Source organism: Zonotrichia leucophrys, chromosome 7 (assembly GCF_028769735.1).
Source record: "Zonotrichia leucophrys gambelii isolate GWCS_2022_RI chromosome 7, RI_Zleu_2.0, whole genome shotgun sequence".
NCBI classification, from domain to species: Eukaryota; Metazoa; Chordata; class Aves; order Passeriformes; family Passerellidae; genus Zonotrichia; species Zonotrichia leucophrys.
The window spans coordinates 28,880,690-28,907,528 of NC_088177.1; the positions used below are offsets into that span (position 1 = coordinate 28,880,690).

Here is a 26,839-nt window from a genome sequence, read left to right on the forward strand (position 1 = left end):
TTTTGACCAATTCAAAAATCAAAAGTAAAACACAGCCTGAAGCACATAATCTTTAATTTTAAAATGCCTTTTTGCCAGCATTTTTATTAACAGCAAAGAGTTTCAATGTAGTAGTAGTAAAAAAAACCCAAACCAACTTATCTTTCACCAGATAAGCGTATGGTGGTCTAGGACCTCTCAAAGAACGGCTCTCTCAGAGCCCAAATTCAGCCAATATTTCAGTTCTGCTCTGACTAGTGGATGGTCTTTTTCTTGGATGTTTACCTAGCAAGATATTACTTTTATTGTTCAAGTAATGGAAACAAAAGCAGGAACTGGGCTTCATGGTTTCGAGGACACATGCCTTTAGAATCCACAGTATGGGGGAAGAGTTTTTAAAGGAAAAAACAGTGAGGCAGAAGAAGGACAAAGATAAAAGAATTAATCACTCCAGAGGATACTTATTTCAGGATAGAAGGTATTTCTCAAAATAAAGTTTACTTTAGTGATGACCAAAACTTTTGTCTTTTTAGTGAAAGTCAACTTCAGAAATCAAACTTTGAATATTTAAGTTTCACAAATGAATATTCAAAAGAAACATTACAGCAGAAACCAATCAAGCATCCATTTTATCCATTGAATATCCTCCTCCACCATTTTTTCAGCAAATTACTGCATTACATAAAAACCAGGGATTAATTATTTAAGACACAAGGTTTAATCTAGATTACATAATAAGTAAGAACCTCTAGAAACTTACAGTAAAAAGAGAGAAAACTTTTTCCATAATTTATTTTGAGTAACTTAACTTGAAGAAAGATGAGATGTTGATAAGCAGCAGTTTTTCAGCAGGACTGAAAACAGCACTTGTCTTGCATTACATGTTATGTCATCTATTGTCACTTTAAAAAGTTTGCATTTCCATAAATTTATACTTCAATCTTTGCTGTACACATTAAATACATGCATTGACACTTGGGTAGGTAATTTAGGGCTCAATTTTAAACCCCTCACATACACATGTCCACTGATGAATCACATCAATTATAAATGCATGTGGAAAAATGCAACAGAGTGAACAATAAATAATTTGTAACGTACTGTTTTAAGTACCTTTCCCAAAAATTGATAAATAAATCTTGCAATTTACAGGACTAGCAGCACTGGGTTTACCTGGATAGATGGCTTGTTTAGGTGACCCAGATTTGAAGTTGTTTGTCGTGGTTCATGTCCCAAGACCATCATATTAGCATTGATCAATCTGAAGGCATCAATAACAACCTGTAAAAACAAGATGTCAAGTCAATTCTTTTTAGAAAATGCAAGCAATAGAGCCAAGCAACAGTGGACAAGGCACAATCAACTCTCATCTGTTTTTGGCCTTTATCCAGAAAATCATTTAATTATAATATTAATAAAAAAGAACCTCCTGCTGGCTATGTGATCAGCACACTACACTGCCTTGTATTGTAAGGTGACACCAATTATTACCTTTTCCATGGAACTGTAAGTTTTATATACATTATATCACCATATAATATTGAATTTTATGTGCACTTACTCTAAGCCTCAAAACTATGCATATGTTTGTCACCTAAATCTTATCCAATCAAAATGAATGACAGAGAGAGACTAAAACTGAAAGTGAGCACAAGCTAAGGGACCAAGTCTAAAGCCCAGTCCTGTCACATCAATTATACTACCACAATACTTGAAATGACAACAAAATTATAGCCAGCAAGGAACTTGCCCCATGTATTCCCTTCTAGTCAGATGCTTTTTGCTTCTTGTGACTACGAAAGGGTCTATAAACTGTCTGATGGATTAAAAAGTCCTTGTCAGTGTCATGCTCAGGAGTAAAAAATAGAGTAAAAGAAAACCAAGGTCATTTATGATTTAAAGGTACACGGTAGGCAGTATTCAGTGCTATTTGATTGCAAATAATGTAAACCCATCACTGATTCTTACTCTGCCCTGTGCTAAATTTGTCTATAAAAATTTTTGCAAAGAGAAATTCATGGTCCCATGCAATAAAACCCCCACTCCTGTCCAAAACCTATAGGAGCTGAGACAGACCTAAGAACCTACCAACAATACACTCAAACCCACTCTTGCTGTGTGCTGACCAGCACAGGTTTGTAACTGCAAGAATAATTCTTGTTTAGGTTCCAGTCTTTTAACTGGACCAGTGCAGGTACAGCCTTGCACATCCACTAAAACAGTGCCAGGCAGACTTTGCAGGCATCTTGTCTGCATATTTTTAGAGAGTTATTAACTTAAATCTCCTTTTAACAGCTTTTCTATAATAATTTTTATTCTTTTCTCCTCTGTGCTATGAGTTGGACAACAGAAGCATTTAAATGGCTGGTTTGATATTTTGAGGAATTAGACTTGGACCTTGTTTATGCTGAACAAACAAGAAATCAACCACTGTCACAGAAATCTGCAGAGAAAGTGACACATTCTCCCACCTTGTTCCAGCATTTTCCTTTTCATTTACACAAATATTAATAACTAAATAATGTGTAGCTTTTATGATCAGAAGAAAAAACATTGAGGTCCTTCATGTGGAAATGAAATTAACTGGCAAGTATTTATAACAAAAAACAAATTCAGGTGTAAACAGAAAAAACCCACAAACTTATCACCAGTTGAGATTTACTTTTGAGACCCAAGTGAGACAGTGGTGTTGACTGAGTGCCACTAAGGGCTATTGCTTGGTCTCTCAGCTGCTGGCCAGATCCACCTGCATATGCCATGTCTTCAAACTGATTGCAGAAATCCTTCCAAAAAAGATCTTCTTTATTAACAATGTTCAGTTGTGACCCAATTAAAGTGAGTTACCAGTGATTTTTTTTCTTGACAACAAAAAAACCACAATTCAGATTTAGAATGCAGCAGAAGTATGCTATCTGATGCCAATGCTACAGAAAAAGGAATTACATTTAGAATAATTCTCAAAAATATTTAAAACAGTCATTATATATCTATACATTACTTCTCATAACATAAGAAGTAATTGTTTTTTTTTCATTTTTTACAATTTTTCTCTATCTTAGAACACTTGTGACAAGCTTTTGTATGTATCTTCATATTCCATTTTAACCAGATGCTCTAATATATCAACATCTGGAAATGCCCAACCATAACAAACAGTATAAATTAAAAAGTCAAGCAAAGCAAGGTAAAAAAAAAACAACCAAAAAAGCACACCAGCAGTTCTCCAGAGACTAGCTAGATAATGGAAAAAAACCTAAGCAAGCAAAAATTTACCCTGAGGAGCAAGAGACATGAACTTGGAAGTATACCAGAATGACAAGGAGTTGCTTTATAGCTTACTAACAGCCCCGCTTCTAGACCTGAATTTAACTGAGAACTTTACTAGACAATGTTGAGCTTATCCAGAAAGAACGGCATTGTCCAGCATAGACTTGTTTTGCCACTTGAGCCATGTAAAATAAAAATATTATTAAACTTTTTTTGCAAGAAAATTCAACATTTTGGTTAGAGTTTTCAGATTAGTTAAATTTCACATTAAAATATATGTGTAAGTTCCTGAATTAGTTCTGAGTGATACTGAATATTGCTCAAACATCTTAATTTTGACTAATTCTGAACTAACTCTCATTATGTTTTGGGTACAAGCAGCATGGGAATACACTGCACTCTCTATTTCTCTTCCTGAAGGAATGACATGCAAGTATTTCCTAAGTAGAACAAATATAAATCTAACAGAAAGCAGTATGAAAATCTGAAATCACAAGTACCAAATATTATGCTTTTAAAAGGGACAAAATTACAATTCCTACAATCTCAGAGGGGTACAAAAAGTAGATGTGCAAATGCTATTTTTCATCTTAGTTGCACTCTGATGACCAATAGTAACTAAATACTTTAACTACACTAAGATTAAAGGAATTTGCTGCTATCACTATAGCAACCATCTTAAAGAAACTAACATGCTCAGCAACCTGGAGGCTAAATTTAGACCTAATACACAATAAAAACATAAATACCACAATAAATTCTACATATTCATTTCTATGAAATGTAGTTGCTTTTTTCATAGTGAGCATAAATCAGTCCTGCCTTTAGAGGATTACATAAAAATAAATAGACTCATTAATGTCCAGTGTACTAATGAGCAATGGGTGAAGTAGGTGTTAATTATGCCACAGTAAGATCCAAGAAAAAAGCCCCAGTGAGCACTTGGAGGTGTGTACAAGTTGAAGTCTCCCCTCTAGGTTTGTGTATTTCGAAGTACAGAATGATGCAGACTGATGACAGAAACATGGTCACCCCCTATTCTATGATGGAAACTTTAGACACAGTATTTTGAACAAAGAACTTCTAAGGATTAATTAAACCCAGCACAAACTACCACTCTGTTGCTTAGATTTTTGTTGCAAAATGTCAGTATTTCCCAACCAAAAAATTTAAGCTTTCATTGTACTTAAATTACCTATGTAATATAGTACAGCATGTATTCTTCTAGTAAAAATTTGTTTCCAAGCTTCATGCTAAATTCCTTTCCTAAAAAGACATTAAAAAGTTAACCAGAAGTCTATGTTATTGGGATGCTTTCCAGAAATTTGAAGGTAATTTTTTTTAAATGCACTTCCATAGTGCAACTCTTTCACCACTCTGACCATTTAATTTTTCCTTGTGTAAGTGTCTCCAGACTTTTCAGAGGTCATTTCAACAGCAGACAGCTTATAACAAAACCATTAGCAGTTTGGCTAGCTTAAGGAAACCTCTTACTTTCCTTTTTTGTTTATTATCACTGCATGAATCTGCAGCATATGAGAGTTTATAATTTCTCAGGCTTGTTAAATTCATGTTAAAGGTCTGTTTTCTTGTTGAATAAATTTTGTTCATATAATGCTGCCTATTTCATATACTGAGTCTTTAATAGCACCTTTGGTCTATGCGCAACTCACAGATCAAAACAGAGGACTAAAATAGGGGTTGATGATGCTATTTACATGTGTGATTCCTGCTGTCTTCTTGTTAGTAGCTTTAATATAATAGAAGACCTTGTCTGTTTTGTAATTAACACATCTTTACTGGAGAGATATTTGGAAGTGATTGCTGTGAATATACTGGTTAGTAAAATAAACACAATCACACACCACTTTCTGTTATCAGACAAATTTGTGAATTGTACACATTATACTCCAGATCAACAAACTGTGATATAACAGCCAAGTAGAAGACACATTTATATAACCCTTTATTTTTCTGAAAATATGTATTCAATCTGACCTTGCAAATATAATTAGCTTGTGGGATGTGTGGATTTCAGTACCATGGATGCTTTACTAATTGCAGTTCTTGGAAATAGATACTAAATATTTGGAAGCTGCCAATACAAAATAAAAACTGCATCTTTTTGTACATCTGTCTTAGCTTCAAAATGCATAATAATCTAAAAAACAATAACTATACAGCATTTTTTTTAGCATTTGCCTGGGGTCAACAGCCCACACTAGAGTCCATAGAATCTATTTTTAAGAAGAAAATATACAATTATGTCCTGTGTAAATTTCAGGACAGCTATAAATAGTATGATTAAAATTTACTCACAACATAAGATGAGCACTGGACACCTCAATTGTTACCTAGACAAAAATCTGGCCTCTTATAGTCTCCACAGTTATTAAAAATAATGGCTTGACGAAAATTTAGGGTATTTAGTAGCCAGATTATTTTAGCTTCTCCTGAAAGTGTGAATGCTGTCACTCTTTAGTTTCTTACTATCAGATACTGATAATACTTGAATATTATCAGTTACTCTAAAACAGTTGTCATAACTTTGTGGGGCATTTAAAAAAAAGGATTAATTGAGGAGTACTTTACACACTTGATTCTTAAATCCCTCCAATATTAAATAACCAAACAATACTGAATGAAATAGCTTTGTTTTTCAAGTCCCACTATATTTTAGTGGTAAACTTCAGTTAGGCATAAGTCAGCCTTTATTGTTTAAATTAAAAAAAAAATTTAACATCAATATTTTTCCAGTGAAGAATCTATGGCATATGGTGACTATCTTTAAAAATGCATTGTATCCTTGGAATTCAAATAGCGCTGTATTGTTTATGCCATATGTTTATGAACAAACATACCAGTGCTTAAAGACAACTGCAAAGGATATAGTGTGGTTCTGCCAGGTGTGGAAAAAGAAGTAATGTCCCATCTAAAATCTCTTTTATCACCTGCAACTGACCTGTTATCAACTGCTTAGTTTGTTTCTAGAGTCTTTAAAAATGAAATGGAACACGTGACCAGAGAAGTGCAGCTCAGGTTTATGACCATTTCGTTATTTATGCTGCCATGCACTGTTAGACAACTACAAGTGAAGAACATCTTCTGTCCCCTGCAAGCCCACAACATAAAAAATTCAAAGAAATCGTACTTTTTATGCCATTTCCAATGAAAAGCACTAAGAACTGAAACTGACTCATGCCAAATGCATATCACTGAATTGCTGTGATTGTGAGTTTGAAGTTTGCAACATGGAAATTATTTATAAAATGTCAATTTTAGCTCTGGAAAACATATTCCTAGGAGTATGTGCATTTTCCTTCTCTATCCTTGGAGAATTATTTACTTGTGGCCAAATCTGCAGTACAACTTCAATATCCATACTGGAAGGGGAAGAGAACTACAGCATAATACATTTATCTTGACAAGTGAGGGCACGCATCCATAACTCCCATGTAGCTGAGCCACAAGTTTTAAAGCTATATGCTTTAATGAAGATAAATGGACTATTCTACATCCACCACGGCAAAAGCAAATTAAACATTTAATACTTTTCAATTAAGTCTTAGAACTTTCTGTTTTAGGGAAGGGCATGAACTCAAGTAACCTATGTAAATGGTTTAATAGGTAAACATACATGACTTAATTAAATCAGAAGTCCAAAGGACATTACAGAACAAATTTTGGAACACTAGGATTGATACTAACAATCTCAGCACTCCATTAGAAAAACAGGAGATAAAATATGCAAAATATGTGAATCTGGATATGCATCACCACTCTAGAAAATGTAAGAAAACAGTGGTGCACTGGCAGTAATAACACTATGTAGTTTATGCCTAGGTTTACACAGCCTGAACTGAAAACACCAAGTGGCCCACACTGTGATGCAGACACAATTCATCTCCCACAAATATGATTCTCCAAGCAAAGGAACATCAATCTTTACTGAATCAACAGTGATCAAACCCAGCACAAACATACAACTTTTTACTCTCCAAATCAGGCTCCTATGGAAACTCAGCTCTTGGCTAGAGCAAACCACAATGTTTCTGTCCAGTCAATGGGAAGAAATAGCACATTACTGTGAGAGTACCTAAATGTACTACACACTGTGCATAATGTCCAGAAAGGTACTCTTGATACATCAATCAAAATTACATACTGCAAAGTTAGGTTATCCATTTTAAAATTCTTCCATTTACAATAGGAAAGTATTAGCAAATCCGGTTCTAACAATGGAAGTTGTTCCAGGTATAAAAGATTCTGACAAAATTGTAGGTATCATGTTTTAAAACACATTTTCCTCTACATGCTATCTGCATAATGGTTCCCAATTAATAGACATGTCCCCAAAGTAGTGACAATACAGTCAATTCACTGTTTTGTTTAGTTGCTTTTAATTACTAATTCAACTGTGTTACTTATTTTTAATTGTATGCTGAAGACTGCTGAATTCATTTGTGTCTAGGGAAGACTAAGTCAAACTAAAGATCAAGACAAGTGCATGACGTGGGGAGGAGGAGTTAGTTATATTAAAATAAAGTCTTGTTAGGTGGCTCCAATATGCTTACACTTCTCACAAACTTTATTCTTAATGAGATATTTTAAATTTCAGGCATTACACTAGTGTCTCCACACATCTTGTTTCAAGGATTGCTCTTTTTCTGCCTTCTTAAAAAACAAAGCCTCTTTAAATCCTGCGGTTAATTCAAACAAAGAAAGGAAAAAGACAGGTTCAAAGGAAAAAGAACAGCACTTTGATAAAAAAGTGGAGTTTTAAAGCCATGCAATATTTCAAAAAACTGGTGTAAAACATGCTCAGCTGAAGAAAATCTTGTAGCTAGATGGTAATTCCAATATTCAGGAAATTAATTGTTAAATTGCTGTCTGCTACTGGTTTCAGTATTTTAGACTAACAAGTAATTACCAAATTATGAAACCATTCACACACACATTTGTCTTGATAAACTGGGAAGATTTGCAGCACAAAAACAGAAGTCACCAATCTGAAACACTGAATACACAGGCAATTTAATCTAAACTGGAACATAAAAGTAGCAAGAGATCAAAACTACTTGGAAATCACCATTTTTATGGTCAGCATGCAGCAGAATGACCATCTATTACTCTGAAGAGAAATAAACCTGAAACCAGGTATTAACAGACCTGTAATGCTCCTATACATCACTAATTATGCACAGGTTGTCACTTAGATTTACAAGTACCAATGGACAAAAAAGGGGAGAGATTGCTGAAATAAGTCCTCCAGCTCTCCTCAGGGTTTTCATTTGTATAAGGAGGATAAAACAAGCATGTATCTTTCTCTCCCTCCAGCACAGTAACTTTTTTTGCTACTTCAAAAATTAGTAAAATAACAAATTATAAAGTTTAGCACATTTTTTACTCCTTTTTGAATAAAATTCTAAAGATCTCGTAAGCTGAACAAAAGAAAGCAATTTTCAACTACCAATAAAAAGAAACTGCCTGCACAAAATGGTTTCAGAGTACAGCCCACATTCTGTCTCTTCGAAGTAAAAAACCTTCCACTTCTTGAAGAGGTTGCTTGGACCACAGGACAAGGTTCTTCAATGATGAATGTGGCAGGAGCCAGTAGTAATAAACTGAAAAGAGCAGCTGCTGACCATATGCATACAAAGGGAAAAAACCAACTGCAAGAAAAATAAAATATTGGAACAGGAATTGGCATGAGGCTGTTGAACCTCAAGACCCAAGTGGACAAAACACTAAGAGAGCTGGTCTGAACTCAACGTTGAAACTGTGCTCACCACAAAGTTGGGTTAAATGATCTGTAGAGATCAACTAGAATTACTTTGATTTACCAGGCTACCCAAATGTACATATTTATTTTCTTTTACCATCTGAATGAATTTAAGATAAGGATAAAGTACCACAGCAAAATCCTCTTATGAATGTGGCAGGATCTGGTTTTAAGCACAAGATTAAGATGCACAGCATTTTTGTTTCTATCTGTCCGAGGTAACCGAAACAGAATTTATAAAAAAGTTATTGGAAAGACAACTATTTTCCTCAGCAAACAATTAAAAAAAGAATTTTGCCATAAAACAACAGATCTTCCTACAAATATTACATATAGTGCCTTGCTGGAAAAAAAATATGGCTTAACAGAAATGAAAGTTTGCTGTATGAGTAGGAGATTTTTCTACCAACCCTGCTACACACCACAAGTGCCAACAAGTTTCTCAGATGTACAAAATGGACTTCTGACAATTTTGGATATTTTATTGATCTTATGAAGCAATTATTAATCAAGGGAAAACAGTTAACTCTCTCAGAAGAACAACACATTTTAAATGGTGGCTTTGCTATAATAAAGATCCAAAGTTTTAAACAGGTCAAAAAAGAAAACACCACCCTTTTTTTTTTTTTTAAATATTAATTTAACAATACAGTGAGTGCAATGCAGTAAGTTAATGCTTTTGGAGTTAAAGCTACTATGTTACACTGGGTTTAGTATAGTTATATTTTCCTTAAGAGGTGATGAACAGCTGCTAAGTTAAGGTCCAAAAAACCACATTTATTTTTAACATTTGGCAAAGGTTTATGGTTCTCTGTACAGACATTTCAAAGTGTATGTTGGAAATAAATATGAAATGTCAATATTTAGCTTTATTCCAGATCTTTAATGAAATTACTGCTTCTGTGAAATATGTATTACTTCTAAATATGTATTACAGCTTCCATTGCACAGATTGGAAAACTGTAGGGGATAAAAGAAAAGTTTATTAATAAGTATAAAATGAAACAACAGCTAGCCAGGTTGCCCCACTGGCCATATTTCAGCATGCTTACTTTGACTTCATTCAAAGAAATCAAGCTAAAAAAAAAAAGTCAAAACAATGCTTTTCCTTTCTGGGTTCTGAGACCACTGACCTTCAGTTAAAACTCACTGTACTGTTGCGAGTTTATTTTACAGACAATTAGAGCACTATTAGCCAAAATATTGCAAAATAGGGTACACAGACATGGAAAAAACCTAATTTGTATGCTAGAATATGTATGTAAGCAATTTGGAATTACTTGTCCTTCATGTGTCCTGCTATATTTATGCAAAAATATCCCAGACCTAAAATGGTCATTAAAGCAGTTGGCATTTAATCCACAGATCTATATGAGGGGGTTTATTTTTATATAAGGATTTTATATTACTTTTTATTTTTGCTCATTGGCTTTAAGACATAAAATGACTGGTTTGTTTTTTTTAACTGATGAGAATTACAGGTATATTTATTTTTAAACTGCAATCATACATCCCTGTGCTACGTACAAAATGTGTATGGAGACAAGGCAGTTAACAAAGAAGTTAACAAGTTTGCATTTTCTACAGTAACAGGGCAAACTGCTTTTTAATGTTTTAGCTAGTCAGGGTGAACCTGAGATTCCTCATCAGAATTCACTGCAACTTCCTGACACATGAAAATAACCTCTGCCCCAGTTATTCTTCACTAGCACAGCCATGACTGCTTCACTGACCATAAACTATGGCAATTTATATGGGCATGGACCTGCCCTGAGGCAGCTTTAAAATTAGCTAATGTGCTATTTTGGGCTTTGCTTTTAAATACATCTAATCTCAGACAAAACATGCCATATTAAAATCTTCTATGCCACATGTTCACTATATTTTTTTGCCAGACAGTGCTGCTAGTACAAGGTATAATGAGTAATGATCTCAGACTCACGTAGCTAAAGCTCACCAGTATAATGGTTACTACACCAGCAAAATTACCTCTGCAAGTGGCTCTTCATGCTGACAAATGCAGATACTTTGCTGAAACAGGCTGAGCTCGGGCTCTGTAGCACACAAAGAGGCTCTGGGTGCCATGATAAGTTACCCAGGCACAGGAAGCACTGGAACCTCACCTGAGAAACCCCCCTTGAACAATAACATATCTGCTCTTCTCTCAGTTCATTGACAATCCAAACACTTTTCGGTGTAAGTGATCTTGCCAACCAGGATCATAAAACTCGAACACATTCCACATCTTCCAAATCAAGAAGTTAATTACAAGTGGTATTCATAATTTAGGAGATTCTTTTTATTTCTAAGCTTTAAAGGATGCACTTGCCAGAAACATGACAGATGTAAATTTTTTTTAACATGAAACCTGAGAACGTAATTTAATCTGACTGTAGCAGCTAAAAATGTGTATGAAAAACAAACATTACAAGACTTCCAGTAATCTCAAGTACTGGCAGCAATGCCATAAGAGCAGCTGTAACTGAGAAATGCTTAGATGGACAAAAATTTATTCACATTCAAAATAAATATGCCAAAGATTACTTTATTGAAGATCTCAAAGATCTCAAATCTAGACAACTATGTCAAACAACAGTGGCAATAAAATTATTATAAAAAGAAGCACTTAGTGAGCAAGTGTGCAGTGTGACTTATTAGGAGGCTTTTCTTCTCAATGGATTTAACAGCTAGTGAGGTCTAAATTAATTACTAGTAATAGTCTTGACATTATTTTTTGACAAAACAAAAAGAATCCTATTTCAACATTTCTATTGGAGTGGGAAAATAAAAGTTCTAGGAAAAATAAGTTAGGAATAATTAAGTGTTCTACTGCATCTTACCCCCCCGCCCCCCAGACTACCTGTATTTTCTTCTACTCTTCAAGCAATTTATAAAGGAACAAAATTTCTACAGATGTCTAATATCTTCCAAACAACCAGAAGTTAACAATTTTTCAATTGCCTGTTACATAAACGTATTTGCTATAAATTCAGAATTAAAAAAAAAAATAAACAAAACAACCAAAACAGCAACTGTAGCTTCAGAACATTCTGCTACGAAATTAAGTGAACTCATAGTGTTTGGTATCTTTAATAAGATCTGCCTCACAGGAAACACGATAGTACAGTTTTATAGAAGATGAACACTTTTGAAATATTTATAAATTTACATGAATATCATCCATATATACCATGACGCATTTCAATAATTATTCTACAGTACAATGGGAGTGCATGCTCAAACAAAACACCTCAGCAGTATTTTAAAGCAGTAAACCACCTAGCCAATTTCTGTACGTTCTGTAGTTTTTCTAATCCACTCTCCCTGTGGTTGAGCAAAATCGAATTGCCTCTCACATTTGCAGACAGCTCTGTGAAGGTGATAATAGAGCTGCTCCCTGCTGTCATGAGGCAGGAAATAGGAAAATGGCATATGGGGCTAGAAAGAAATAAAAAGAGAACTAAACAAGAACAAAAGAGATTTCAACAAAGGACAACTATAACCCAATATGCTTTGCAAGTTAAAATCTCTTTTCATAATAATTTAACGTACTTAATCATTTATCTGCACGCTTCTCAAAAATTCAAATGCTTGATATCAACTCCTCTGTAAAGTTTTATTGCCCAAAACATTTGGAATAGAAGTTTTAATAAAAATCATCATATGCAATGCCTGTAAATCAATGCATTCTTAGTACCCATGTTAAGGGGCTGAACTTATTCCAATCTGTTAGTAATTGATCTCAGAATTTGTAGCTAAAATTTAATATATAAAACAATGTATATTTGGATTATTAGTTGTAAACCTGTTGAGTGACACCTGAATAGCAAAATATTAAGAGAGGATTGTGATTGTTTATGTGTACTGACAATATCAAAGACTTCCAGCCTGTTTAAGGACGACTTATCTAAGCTGCAGAACAAACTGGAAGTGATCTTTTTATTTACAATTAAATTTTTGTTTTAATTTTTTTTTTTTTTGCTATGGGCCTCCAAAAATCAAGTACTTACATATATTTACAGTGCTTCTGTATTAATCTTACTGAAGTACCTTAAAAATAAAAAGCAAGCCTACTATACCTTTCCTTTTACACTCTGAATGGGATCCACCACCACAGCAACAGCTCTTTCTGATAAGGCTTCAAAGCTCTGCTGAGTATTGATATCTACACCAGACAACCAACAGCCAAAGCCAGGATGACTATGATACCAACCAACTACCATCTCAGGTCTGAAACAAAGAGGACATTGAGATTTTTAAAAACATAAACACTTATCACAAGAAGAAACAGGAACATATCAGGGCATAAATTATGATGAGCTGTGAAAAAAACACCATTAGTAATATTTAAATTACTCACCATAGTATGGTGAAAACATGGACATGAATAAATGAGACAAAAGAGGGCTATCATTAATGATACACATTAGCAGTGGTAGATCATGCTTTCAGTTTTTCACCCTGTTACCACACCTTCCCTGAACCAGTTTTTACCCTTTCAGCACTTGAGTAAATATCTACTCTTTAACTCCTTGGCATCGAAGGTTGAATTTTCACGGCAGAAAGTCCATTTCAGACATGGACAACGGGAACCAACGGTGGGAAAGGATTAAATATCAATTAAACCAGCAGTAGAACTAGGAACTCAGTCAAAAAGCAATTTGCACTGTTCTGTTCAGCTGCTGAGCCTTTTGCTAACATTAATTTTGAAGTTTTTCCCACAGTAAAAGAATTTGAGCAAGCAGACGACAACTGTTGAGAGGTAGGAGTGAAATAAAAATTTGCTTAAATACTAGGATCTTTTGCAAAATTATTTTCCATTTCATTAAAATTGTTCATGAGTAAGCTATAACTTCAAAAATTTAAAAAATTTTATTTCAAGGGTTACATCAAAAAATCAATCTTTTAAGCAGGTGCTGTGTAGTAATCGCCAATGCTAAACTGAGCAGCATTCTAATCTTTCTGGGTGATAATCAAAGCTGTAGATTTAACAGGAGTGACAATCTCCTGACAATTGAAATGCATGAGGGGGACTGTATTACATGCTATGCTACTCACCTAATTTTTGGGGCAATTACTTATTTTTAAACATTATTAATAGCCCTTAGATCACAAGTTTTGCAGAAAGCCAGCCGTTTCTTCAAAAACCGTGCAGGGAGTACTTGTGACTGTCAGCCCTCTTTACAGTGCCTTACCTTCCCGTCTGTTTCAGCATATCCAACATTTTTGCTTGAAATACAGGATCAACTGCCTCCACACTGACACCCTGATTTAAAAAACAGACAAAAATCATAGTAGCTGTACGTGAAGCATTATTATTAAAAGACAGACAAAAATCATAGTAGCTGTACATGAAGCAGTATTATCTTTTAACATGTAACTTCACACAAACAAAAATATTCATAAGCATCTGTTTAAAAAGACAACCTGAATACTTTAGTACTACATGACAGAACACCCTTAAACGCAAAATATAATTTTTAGAAATGTATTTCAATGTGAATTTTTAAATGCTGAAAGAATGTTTTGAATTGCTATTGAAGTAATCTTCACTATAAGTAAACATGATTAAATAGGTGTAGGAAATCACTCTTTTCTCCTCTGTTTGGTCTGCAAACCGTGGCCTGTGGTTTGTCCCAAGTTCAGCTCTACACGTTTTATTCAAGATAAATATCACATATTGACTTTTTGTAGATTTTTATATTATGCACATGAGTAAACTCAGGACAAAAGAATTTAAAAATTTCATGGAGTGCAGCTCTGAGTAACAAAGGAATTATCCCATGCCTGTTTCAAGCACATTTCATTCCAGTTACACGAAATAAAGCACCATAAATTCCAATTATGCCCCTTGACTCTTCATCTCTTTAATCTGTTCATAAAATGGATATTCTTACTCAAAATTTAAACACTTTTTTTTTCATATCACAGAACTATCATTTAAGAGACATGCAACTAAGATCTGGCAAAGAGAGCAAGTTTGAAGTATACAGAACCATCACAATGTAACCTCTTACATTTTGAATATTTCTGCTGGCTCATACTACATGAGTTTTGAAAGTTACCAAATTATAAGTCTTATAAGTCACGTAATACATTGTAATACAAGTCTTATAAGTCATGTAATACATATATTTATACATAAAAAGGACACAATATCTGCATATATTGCTATTCACACTTAAGTACTAGCCTTTGCTCAAAAAGAAGTTTTGGCTACATTTCTTTTTACTGAAATCCTTTAACCATTAGACTTGTTTGTATTATAACTCACAGCTTATACCTTCAGATTGCTTCAATGAGGTAAAGCACAAAAACATTTAAAAAATATGTTTACCTTAAGGAAAAAAACAAATAAGCAAATAAAATTATCAAGGTCTAGATGCGAAAAACTCACCGTTCCAGACTGTGGCATTGCAAAAACATCAATCACTCTCACAGTATAATCATCAACAAATTCCCCAAGCATCAGACCCATAACTTCCATAGGGACACCAGCACGACCATGCTTCAACATCTGGAATTAAGATCAAATGACACCATATGTTTAAACGAAGGTTCAAGTCTGATTTGAGGTAGTTTTTTCAGCCTTTGTTGATCTCTAGCTAATTTGCAACTTGTAGCACTTTTGGAAACTGTAACAAACCATAAAATAGTAAAAACAAACCTAACAAAAGAGAACTAATTAAAGTAAGTTTCTGAGGGTTCCAATCAGTATTAATTTATTTTTAAAATAAGTCTGCCCAGCACTTAGGCAACACAAGTCCATTAACTCTGGACTGCTGCCAGGTGCTCTAACTCCAGCATTATATCCAGACATGTATGTACACAGAACACTTACTTTCAGCAGTGCAAGGGAAGAGATATAAACCTGTTCCGCTGTATCGACCGCAGGAGCATCTGTTGGTGGCCCCTGTAAAAACAATAAACAATTATTTTCATCATCATCGTTATTCTGCAGTTTCTAAATATTTTCTTTTGTTTTGCATATTGCAAAATTTGTAGAAAAATGCATATGCAATTGACTTAATGAGTTAGATGTAGTTGCTACAAACAAAACAAAAAATTGCACACCCAATCCCCAAACCCGTGTTTACAGCACTTTCTGTCACTAACACTATTTTGTAATAGGTCACCCAGCCATCATCCTGTCACCCCCACCCCAAACAACACAGCCAGTCAAATATAAAGCAGGCAAGTGTTACACTGGATACAAACCTGTTACAAGCCATTCAGACTAAGAGTCAGATAAGTTTCCATTAGTCTGCCTTGCTGCAATGCTAACCTTCGTCAGCTGTAAAATATGGCCAGTTCTCCAATTAACTATGTGTTTCTTACAGTGGTGTGAATGTAAATGCTGCTGGGCTAGCATGATTAACTGGCACCAACACAAACAGCAATTTCCCTTTGCTTCATCAGCTTTCAGCTAAAGAGGACTTGCAGATAAAGGCTATGGGAGTACTTTGCAGATACACTGGTACAGTGAGAGAAAAAACGGACCTCTGATCCCTAGGTGGAAAAGCTGTGAACAAAATACTTTGCTCTTTGCCTTATGAGTAGTTATTCAAAAATTAGCACAACTGTCCCAGGTGTGAATGATTGGTTGAAACAGGTTCTGTGTACTGTTGAAATTGAAAAACACAGGAGGCAGCAGTTTAAATGTCCCTTTCTTGAGGAACAAGAGAAATATTGCTGTTATATACAGAATTCCACATGAGCATCCCTCATTGCAGCCAATTAACAGCACATTCATTACTTTATTACCAAATTTCCACTGAAAAGACATAGCTTACTTCTGCATGAGGTGATGCAAACTTAGAGGGGCAACAAAGCAACTATGGAAAAAAAAAAAAGATACTCCATTATCAAGTTAAAAGAGGAAAAATGGTGCCTTTACTGAACCCTTTAAAGATTTAGAAATTTGAGTCCACAGTTATAAGAAAAACTGGGGGAAAAAAACTTTTGAATAAATTCTTAATTTTTCACTTCAAGTGAAAAAATTCAACACAACATGCATCCTCATGACATCAAACAAGACACAGCGATCAACACAATCCATTACTTCCTGAAGATAAAACTGGATACTTAAGTAATCAACACATTACATTTGTACAGGAATTATCCTTTCTGCATACTCTGATTTTCACACACACAGGAAAACATCAGTCTTCAGAATAAAGCCTTAAAGACAGTAAGAAAATTCAGTTGTGGGGGTTTTCCCCCTTAAAGTCAATTAATCTATGAGTTCTATATCCACTCTTTGTATTGTGAATCCAATCTTGTATTTTGAAACACATATATGCATGGATCTGTCAACCATACCCACTTCCTAAAAGCTTCAAACCTCTATTTCCAACTTTGATACCGCTGACCATCATCTCTCAGTATTTGCCTTTCCTCACTTCTTACTACTCACTCCTAATTCTTCTGTCACTCTAGTCTTGTCATCAGCAAGCTTCCAGCAGGTTTCTCTGCTTTTCACCTTCCATAGTATTCTCACCAAAGGTCCATTTTTCATCAACCTCACCCCTTTATCAAGTATTTCCCTGGCCTAGCCCCAGCCCAAAAGTGAGATGCTCCAGTTGAGATGTGCTCCTCTAGCATCCACACTGAAACACACTAAAAGCAGCTCTTTAGAACATTGCCCAGAACCAGATGGACAGAGCACCTGCATCACTTATCCCGAATTTTCTGCAATTAAATTGACTGGCAAAGCTTCAAATGCCCAAACATTTTGCAATGCTGTTCCCATGTTTTTTTCTCCATAAACATGTCAGTTTACTTTCTAAACTCTATCTCTTCTACTTTAAGTCTATTCACTTAGAAGTGTTCGCTTAGAATTTGGAAAGCACAAAGACTCATGTTTCCACTTACTCAATGCAAAGAAAAAAGCCTAAGTAACCCTGAGTAACTTACTAGCTTGTTAACCAAACCCTTTTTTCATACATAATGCTCTCCCAATTTTCCACCAGTTGTAGACCAGAGGTCTGAAAGGAAGATAAAAATAACTAGTAAGCTTGTTCTTTAGAAGAGCCCTAATACCCATGCTGTGTAGAAATGCATTCTACATTTGTTCCAGATTTTGTTTAACATTTCACTGTAAGCAACCATCCCGTTACACCATGCAGTAATTTTTAAAATAAAGAATAGAATAGTAAAAATCTCCCCCAGATTAGCACAAACAGTTCCATGATTTCTGGAAGGCTAATCTTGCTGTTTGACTGAGACTAGATTCTCAAAAATCAAGAGGCTTGAACTGAAGCTTACTCCACAGACTGTGGCTCTTGGATGAGCCCTCCTCTATGAAATTTCCAGTGTTTGTTAAAATCACACTGACACCTGTCCTGCAGCTGAAGCATTAATCAAAGCTCTGTCCTCTATATAGCTGCCTGTGCCCTCAACTTATAAAAGCTTATTATTCAAAACTTTTGAAAACTTTTGATCTCATGTTAGAGATCAGTCTATATAGTTGCCTATGCCCTCAACTTATAAAAGCTTATTATTCAAAACTTTTGTCATGTTAGAGATCAGTCAGTAGATTCACCACTTACAGGGAGAAAACAAATATTAGCATACTTTGTTTCTGTAACAAGGCAGATGAATCACCTTTAGTTTAAGTGAAGGTAGGAACTAAAGCAGGGTGTTCCTTATATTTCCTTACGATTTCTATATTCCTTGGAGCATCCAAATGCTCTTTTACTGTGATGATGGTGCAGAAGAGGGCATACCTAATATGATACTTCATCAAATCTTTAGGCATTCTATGAGATAAAATAGGGGTTTTATTTCAAAACTTACATTGAATTCCCATTGCCAGCACCCACAGTCAACAATTTATTTTCAGCATAGGAAACTCTGCTAATTCATAAAGGAATTCTTCATTGGTGCAAGCCAACTTGCTTAACTTTCGCTGTTTTTTTAAAAGCCATAGTATTCACTGTGAAGGATTTTACATGCTAAATGTGTTTAAACAGATATAGAAGTTACTACATTAAGGATTAGGAGGAATCAACAGCATACTTCACTGCTTCATATTAAGCACATACAAGACATAGTAAAAATATCAAACACGAGTTTCCACTCGTACTGTGTAGTTCAACCAATTTACCTGAACTTGTAAAAATTAGCTAATGGTAGTACACAAGGCAGGTTTGTTAACTCTCAGTCATCTTATAAATACACAGCACATACCAAGTATTTCCTTGGTCATTGATGCTTCTTTGTGTGACCTCACTATCTCCTTTCCATCTGCTCTGTTCTTCTTATAGATTTTAATTACCAGCTAGATTATGGGAAAACTTAAGTCCTCATTGCACCGTACCAATTATGTGTATTCATTTTCATGTTAATATTCCTTCTTTTGTTTTTAGTATCAATTACAAATGTCTCAATCAATTACTACTCAAAAGAGTACTGAAATTCAGGAATCCTGAGGAGGACATGATCCATAGGTCAAGTCTCACATTATTTTTCTATCAAAGATAGAATGCATTAGTACATTAGTATTTCTACAGAAATGGAACCAAAGTTCATCAAATTCTTATCATAAAACCTTCAAAGATTTAACAGATAAAGCCAAATGGAACTTGGGTCTTCCAAGTAGTTTACTTGACTTTAGATGATTTGAAAACAGAGATGTTTGGAAACGGGAACCAATTTCTTCCATCTCTGATCACCTCCATTTCCACAAATGGCTGATAATGTAACACAGCCCTGGAGTGCCAGCCCCAGCTTCTGCGTGTTAGCTACACAGTATGTGGGAGCCACCTATGAGTTGTGTGTTTTGAGATCTCTTTGGCCTGTTTCTGGTAGTCTTTCACAAAAGTTTACGCATTTCTTTCATCAAGCAAAGAAGAAGAAAGATTTTATTAGCTAATCTCTACATGGAGGCAAATATTTTCCACTGACCCTCCACAGCATGTGCTATTACCACTGTTCATAAACTTCACTGCCTGCCAACTTTAACAAAGAAGCACCAGCCTTACGAAGCACAGCACCAAATTAAATTAACTGGTATCAGGAACCCAGACAAGAAAGCGTTTGTGTCTGCAATGCAAAAGAGCTGCTGGTGCTTTTGGTTACATTATCATATTCAAAGGACAGCTATGTCATTACATAGTTTTAGAAGACTGTCCATCTCATTGCAAAGCAGTGAATATTGCATACTTACAGCTTTATTGGATTCTTTCTTGGAGAACTGGAGAAAAATTAGATTTGGAAACTGCAAGGAATACTGAACATTCTTTTTCCCAACCATGCATGTATAAGTTGGATACAGTAATTATTAAAATTAAATAACTGCTGTAAAAAGTACTGTTATGTGTTACTGAAAATTTGATGCTTCTTCTGAATCAACTGTATGCTTCCAGTCACTGAAATGAGCTGCCTGATGGCCACCTCATAAAATCTCATAAAACCCAACCAAGCTTTAGGATTGTTTTTGTTTAGAATGGCAGAATTCCAAGGTCAATAATAACTGATAAAATTAGGTTATCACTATTCAAATAATTATTTTTTTTTAGTAAGACTAGTAAGGGAAAAAGAATTGCATGCAAGTTATGGACAGAAAATTACATTGTAATATTAAATTATGCATGTTACTATTTTTGTTTCAAATAGTTAAAGAGATGATCCAATATAAAAAGCAGACCTTTACTTGGGTAACCCTTGTTGACGAAGTGTTAAAGGCATTTGCCATTCTTACAGGATAAAAACTAACGCCTTGAAGTGTTACCTACTCAGGCCTTTTAGCAAATTTGTTAACACTTTTAGGTATATTACTTCACCTTTCTCTTAGTGTGAACCGATATAAATTATTTAGCCAATTTTATTATTAAATGTGAACTAAAGTGTCATTTTAGAGCACTGCTCTTTATTTGTACTATTTTAGATTTATTCAAATAGTTAGAGGAAGCAGACTTGATTAATTACACAAGGAACTGAGAAATATTCCACAAATGGATACACTTTCCATTGTTTAAATGGATCTTAAACACTGCTCTGGTTTCATGCTAATAGCACAAAAGATGATTTTGAAATACATCATATCTGTTTCAAAGAAAACCCAGTTTTGCAGTAATAAAAATCCAAAAGCAGTGAACTTAAGTGCTGTAAAGCACATCTCAGCTTTAACGCACCAAACAACATATTACAGCATAAAGTAAAAGAATCATTACTATTTCTATTTATTTTTGTAACTGGAACAATTTAAGCACAAACATAGAACACACAAGCAATGATTGCTATCATGTTTTATTTCTTCCCCAGTAAGCTAAGAAAGAACCTTTTAATAGTTTAATTTTGTGAGTATTAAACAACTAGTGTGAAAAACAAGCTGCATGTAAACTATTTCTACTGCCTCTGCTTCAATGACTAGCTGAGGCAACCTGTTATAGGAGGTGTTAATTGGCAATAGGAGTACAAGTCAGAAGCATGTTCCCCATCGTCCTAACCCAGCAAGGCTAGGTCATTAAAGTGGAAATGAATTCTTTCATGCCGACTTAACCCTTTCACTACATATTTTCAGCTGTTATATCCAAAGACAATTGAGAAAGATTAGCTAAAAAAAAAAATAAAAAAAGACAAAACCCCCCTTGGATTACTTTTGAATTTATTAATCCCACCATTTTTCTTCACTACCCTTCTCTACCTCCTCCAGAACAAGTGTTCCAGGTAAAGATGACATTTTATTATATAGGTAAGGGGGAGAAAGGCAACTGAGGTATAAATGCAATGACAATCATTATAAAATAATAATTTATCATATTAAAAGATGCATGGAAGGATGAGGCACCTAAAGTGAGCTTAAATCTTCTATTTTGTGGAGGTAAATTCAACTTTTTGCGTATAACTTGGTACAAGGGAAACAAACCTACAAAATACTAGCTGCAGAGAGGACAAACATGAGCAAGTGTGCAAAGGAGGTAGAGGTGTTAATGGTAGTAAGGCCTTGAAAGTTCAGAGTGCCACTGCTCTTCTCTACTTTTTTCCAGTAAGTGGTACAACCTGCTGATATATGGATATAAAGAATAAGAAATTTCTTAGATCAGCACAGTGTTTTTTACACATTGCTAAACCTAAAAATCTAAGCAGAGTTGGGATTGTGGAATCATTTTTTTCCTGTACTGAGACAATACACTTCTGGAAATTACCAACTCATGTTCCATCAGTAGAAGTGGCAAAGGGAGCAAGGCATATTCTGGGATCTCACTGGTTCCAACAACTTTGTCATGACAAGCACTAGAAACCATGTATTGCATTTTCTGCAGTACAGGAAGGTAACATGATCGGTCATGACACAGAAAATTATTGCAGTCATACAAAAATATTAAAAAAATCAGTGAGCTCAATAAAAAAGGGAAAAATATATTACTTGCATTGTGAATCACACACTAAAATTAGTAGCAATTTGAAATTTTATTGCTATTATCAAGCTATTACACACACAATTTTGTGGTTAGTTCCACATCAACAGGATTAGATTTTGAAGCTACCATTATGTCTAAACAGTTTGTGTGTTTAGGTCCATTTTTATACCAATTATAAACAAGCAAGCATAACAGACCACAAAATACCGTAAGCCTCAACAAACAGCCTAGATTTCTCGAAGGATCACATTGTCTTGTTACACCATATGTCAGATGAAATAAAAATTGCAGTAATATGTTTAGTCTCAGAGACTCCAAAATGGAGTAGGGATACTAAGGAAGTATTGTGGCATCAACTGCTACCTTAAATTGAAAAATCTCTGAAAAAAAACTCACCTTAACAGGCTAGATAAAAACTCTCTCAGTATGTTTTACAAAATTGTCTCCTAAAAAAAGCTTACCCAGGTTCACATTTACAACAGAACTCCACGAACAGCAATATAGATGGACTTGAAATATATAACATTTCCCATCTCCCTTCCTCTTCAAAACCAAAATTACAAAACACAGAACTTTGTATAGCTTTGAGCAGTTGGTTAAACGGGTTGGGATCATAAATTTGCCAACACCTCTTTGGTGCAGAGCCAGAATTTCACTGCTTAGCTTTCTGCTTATTTAGGATTTTAGTTTCTGTGGGGTGGTGTTCTGTGGTTTTCTTTTTTAGGGTGTGTGAGGTGGGGTTTGGTTTGGTTTTTTGCTATGGTTTTGGCGGGGGGGGGGGAAGTTGTTTCTGGCTTTTTTGGTTGATTGGTTATCTTTTTGCCTTTTTTGGGGTTTTTTTTTGTTGGTTTGTTTGTTATTTGATTGTTTTTAACTAAGCAGAACTTCAAACAAAAATAGTCTCTAGTTTAATGAGACACTTACAGAACATTATTATTAGAAATCAACGTTTACTACTCAATAATAACATGTATTCATGATATAAAATTACTTATATATATATATATATATAAGTAAACGTTGATGCAATTTGCAATACTCAGACTTCCCACATAGTTCCCAACACAACTGTTATATGAAATGGCTGCTTAAGTGTAATCTTCCCTGGGTCATTGTTTCATTTATCTTTACCCCATTTAACCTGCACATTCATTGAGACACAAAACTCAGAGGGGTAGGTGTACTTTATTACTGCACATTAATTCAAGTTAAAATTCCTTATCAAGCATAAGGACAATTTGGACTAAATGTTCTTTAAATGTCCCTTCCAACACAAACCACTCTATGATTCTATGACAATGTCATAGAAAAAGCCCTAAGATTAGGGACATAAAACAAGTTCTCAGTAACACTGTACATCTTTCTGAAAAGAGCTATTGTTTTTCACAGCCTCAATCTACTGGAAATAAAAAGAAAATACAGAGGTCAATTTCATTCCAGAAAAAAAGCCAGGATTAACCTGTTATCTACTCCCATCAGCATTACAGAGGTATTGGGATTTAGAATTGAGAGCCTCAAGGCAGATGACGAGTCAGCACCTGTAATTTTGTCTGCCTCTTGCAGTCTTGCTTCAAGGTAGATTTTTAATTACCTTATTCTAAACACAGTTCTGCCAAGAAGGCAGGATAGCCCTCAGCAGGTTCTGCCTAAGCTCACCCTAAAGTACACCTTGTAGGCAAAGCAGTTAAAGATATCTCCTCAGTATAAGGAAGAATGCACTGGGTTCTAGATATCTGTAGGTGAGTGTTGAGAAGAGCTGGTCCTCTGGATACAAGCAGGTGAACTGGGAGACTCAGTGGCAAGATTCAGCAAGGTCAATTGTTTGCAACACTTGAAAAAAACGATCAGCCCACACCTCTATAACACGAAAACACTTCCAGCTTCATAGGAAAACTTAGAGGACTCTTCTACACAGCAGGAAGAAAAGAGAAACCTTCACTCAAAGGTGCTGCATAGTAGCATTGCAACTTAATAGTCAATTGCACGGGATTTCAGAAAGAAGATACAACTTCCAAGAGAAATAAATAAAATTGATTGCTATAGGGTGGCTGTTTCCTGCTTGCAGAAAGGAACATTACGAGTGAATAGGTGAAATGACAAATGCACAAATATATTTCTTCTTCTTTACCCTTTCTTCCCTATGTTCTTTCTCATTATGGCTACACTCATTTCCTTGTCCAAGCTCCTTTGTCTCTTTTGGAGAAAGTCAAAAGTCAGCTGGACTACACTGGCAATTAAATTGAGGAGAGGGAATCTAATTGCCTAATTATTAGGAATATGGAAGTTTAAGATCTGAGGCCAAGAAGAGGCAGCTAAAAATGTTCTCCAGAGGAAAATAGCAGATCAGAGGAAACTGTAATGCTCAGACACAACCCACTGGCTTTTTTAGTTTTAGTTTTATATTTGTTTGTGATTAATATGTAAGACTGTAGTGCAGCCATCCTACTTCAAGACAGCCTTTATAACACAAATTACAGAGGGTTTAAGTAAAACTATGGCTTCTCCTAAACCAATTCTAGCAGATTTCTCTTTTCCTCTTCCAATTAGCTCCTTAGGAGACAAATCACATTACAATGACTCAACTGTACTTCAAATGTATGAGAATCCCCAGCAACTTTCATGACCCACGGAGTTACCATCTCCAGCAAAACCAGACCCTGGCCTGTGACCCTGGCCACACCTGGATCCTAAATTTGATATGAAGCTTTCACTGAACAGCCCTGTAGTAAAACACTAACCAATGCAGTAAAACATTCATTCCAGACAGTGAAAGTAAGTGAAACAGCACAGTTTATTATCTCTAAGGTGGTTTTCTTCTCCTGAAAACAAAATCATATATTTTGTATAGAAAAACTGATGCTGAGACTTTCTACGGAAGATAATGCGGGCAATTAAGTCTTCTGAACTTCCTATGGGATTTCATGTTGGATATTTTTATTGGATGAAATGAAAAATGTTTGTCATTGAGAATTTTTTCTTATTCCTTAAATGGGTTGACAGCTTCCAGGGAAAAAAAGTAGAACTGGAATAACCCATCCAAATTGTACACCACCTCATCTCCTGGGAATTACATTTGAGTTCCAGAAATAGTAACATTCTTCGTACTTGAGAACTTTGCCGGGAAGCGTCTCAGAAGCAATGGCACAGAAACGATGCACAGTTTTATGAGCTATAATTCAGACTTATTCCCCTGGCAAAATATTCTCCAAAGGTGTATCTGAAGCTTCAAATACTTATGAGAAGCAGACAACAGTGTACCACCACAATTCAAACCACATAAAGCATACATACCCAGGAGACACAGAAAGGAGAAAGTCATAGCTAAACAGATACTGAGATACCAGAACACTCTACAGCTTTACAATGAAAAAGGTACTTAATTAAAGACAACACATTTACACCCTTCAAATTAAAACACAAGCTGTTTCAAGAATCAATGAACCAAAATAATTTTCAGAAAGATGGTAAGGTGCTGCAGTTTTTCCTGTTTGGGTTGTTGGCATGGTTTTGGGTTTTTTTGGAGAGGAGGGATGGGGGTGTCTGGGTTTGTTTTGGGTTTGAGGCTTTTTATTGTTGGTGGATGTTTTTGTTTACACATGGAAGATGTAAGATGCAAGAAAAAGGCATGTACTCAAATGACACATCAGCTTAATGAAGTAACTCCAGGAAATTTGCATCTAATTGTTAATTGGGGATGATCTACACAGAGCTTGACCCTCCTCTGTCTGCCAGACCATCAACTCCTCTTTGGAAGCCCCACAAAAGAATGCACTGTGCTCTCCTCCAACAACCACCCTGACTAGATGAGCACACAAAGCAGAACTTTAGATCAGCAGCAGGTCTCCCAAGTTCCAATGGTGCCACAGATTTACTAAACAGGAAAAGCATGTTCTAAAAAACCCAAGATCCTATGAGGGGAAAAAGGTTCCACAGCACCAAGCAGTGCAGTATTTGAAACCTCCTAATCAAAGTGACAGTTTTCAAGTGCCATTTACAATGCCCTAATCTGGAAACATCCCAGCTAACCCATCTGATCAACTATTTCACAGATGGAAGCACTTGATGGCTAATTGGCAAGTCCATGATTCAAATAAAATAGCTATCTGCACTTCTTTTTCCATATTCCAAGTCAAGGTGTAAACACTCCTTACAAGACACAGGTCAGTTCTCTGTCTCCCCCTCCCTTCCCATTGGAATTTTTCCTCTTCCCCTCTGTCATCAAATATGTTAATTCAAAATTACAGAATCAGTTTTATTTTTCATTTATTGTACTAGAACAGTTGTCTGCACTAACAGAGCAGTGTAAAAGAATATTTTCAAAAATCTAACAAGCAATGAAAAATTACTTTAAAAGCCTCTTTTAAAAGTGTCATTATTTCACTTCTTTCTATCACATCTGGATTCAGAAAAACAGACAGCATGTGCTAGTGTGGACAAGAACTTG

At 35.2% G+C, this 26,839-nt stretch overlaps 1 protein-coding gene across 2 annotated transcripts in view; it reads right to left on the reverse strand.

Annotated features, from left to right (window-relative positions):
- PSMD14 (proteasome 26S subunit, non-ATPase 14) overlaps positions 1-26,839 on the reverse strand; it is a 46,712-nt gene that overhangs the window by 8,307 nt on the left and 11,566 nt on the right. For both annotated transcript variants that reach the window (XM_064718555.1, XM_064718556.1), the window contains 5 exons: positions 15,870-15,941; positions 15,426-15,545; positions 14,224-14,294; positions 13,108-13,258; positions 1,153-1,260 (listed from right to left, as the gene is read on the reverse strand). In XM_064718555.1, coding sequence (XP_064574625.1) covers positions 1,153-1,260; positions 13,108-13,258; positions 14,224-14,294; positions 15,426-15,545; positions 15,870-15,941 — 522 coding nt within the window. The remainder of the gene's footprint in view (positions 1-1,152; positions 1,261-13,107; positions 13,259-14,223; positions 14,295-15,425; positions 15,546-15,869; positions 15,942-26,839) is intronic.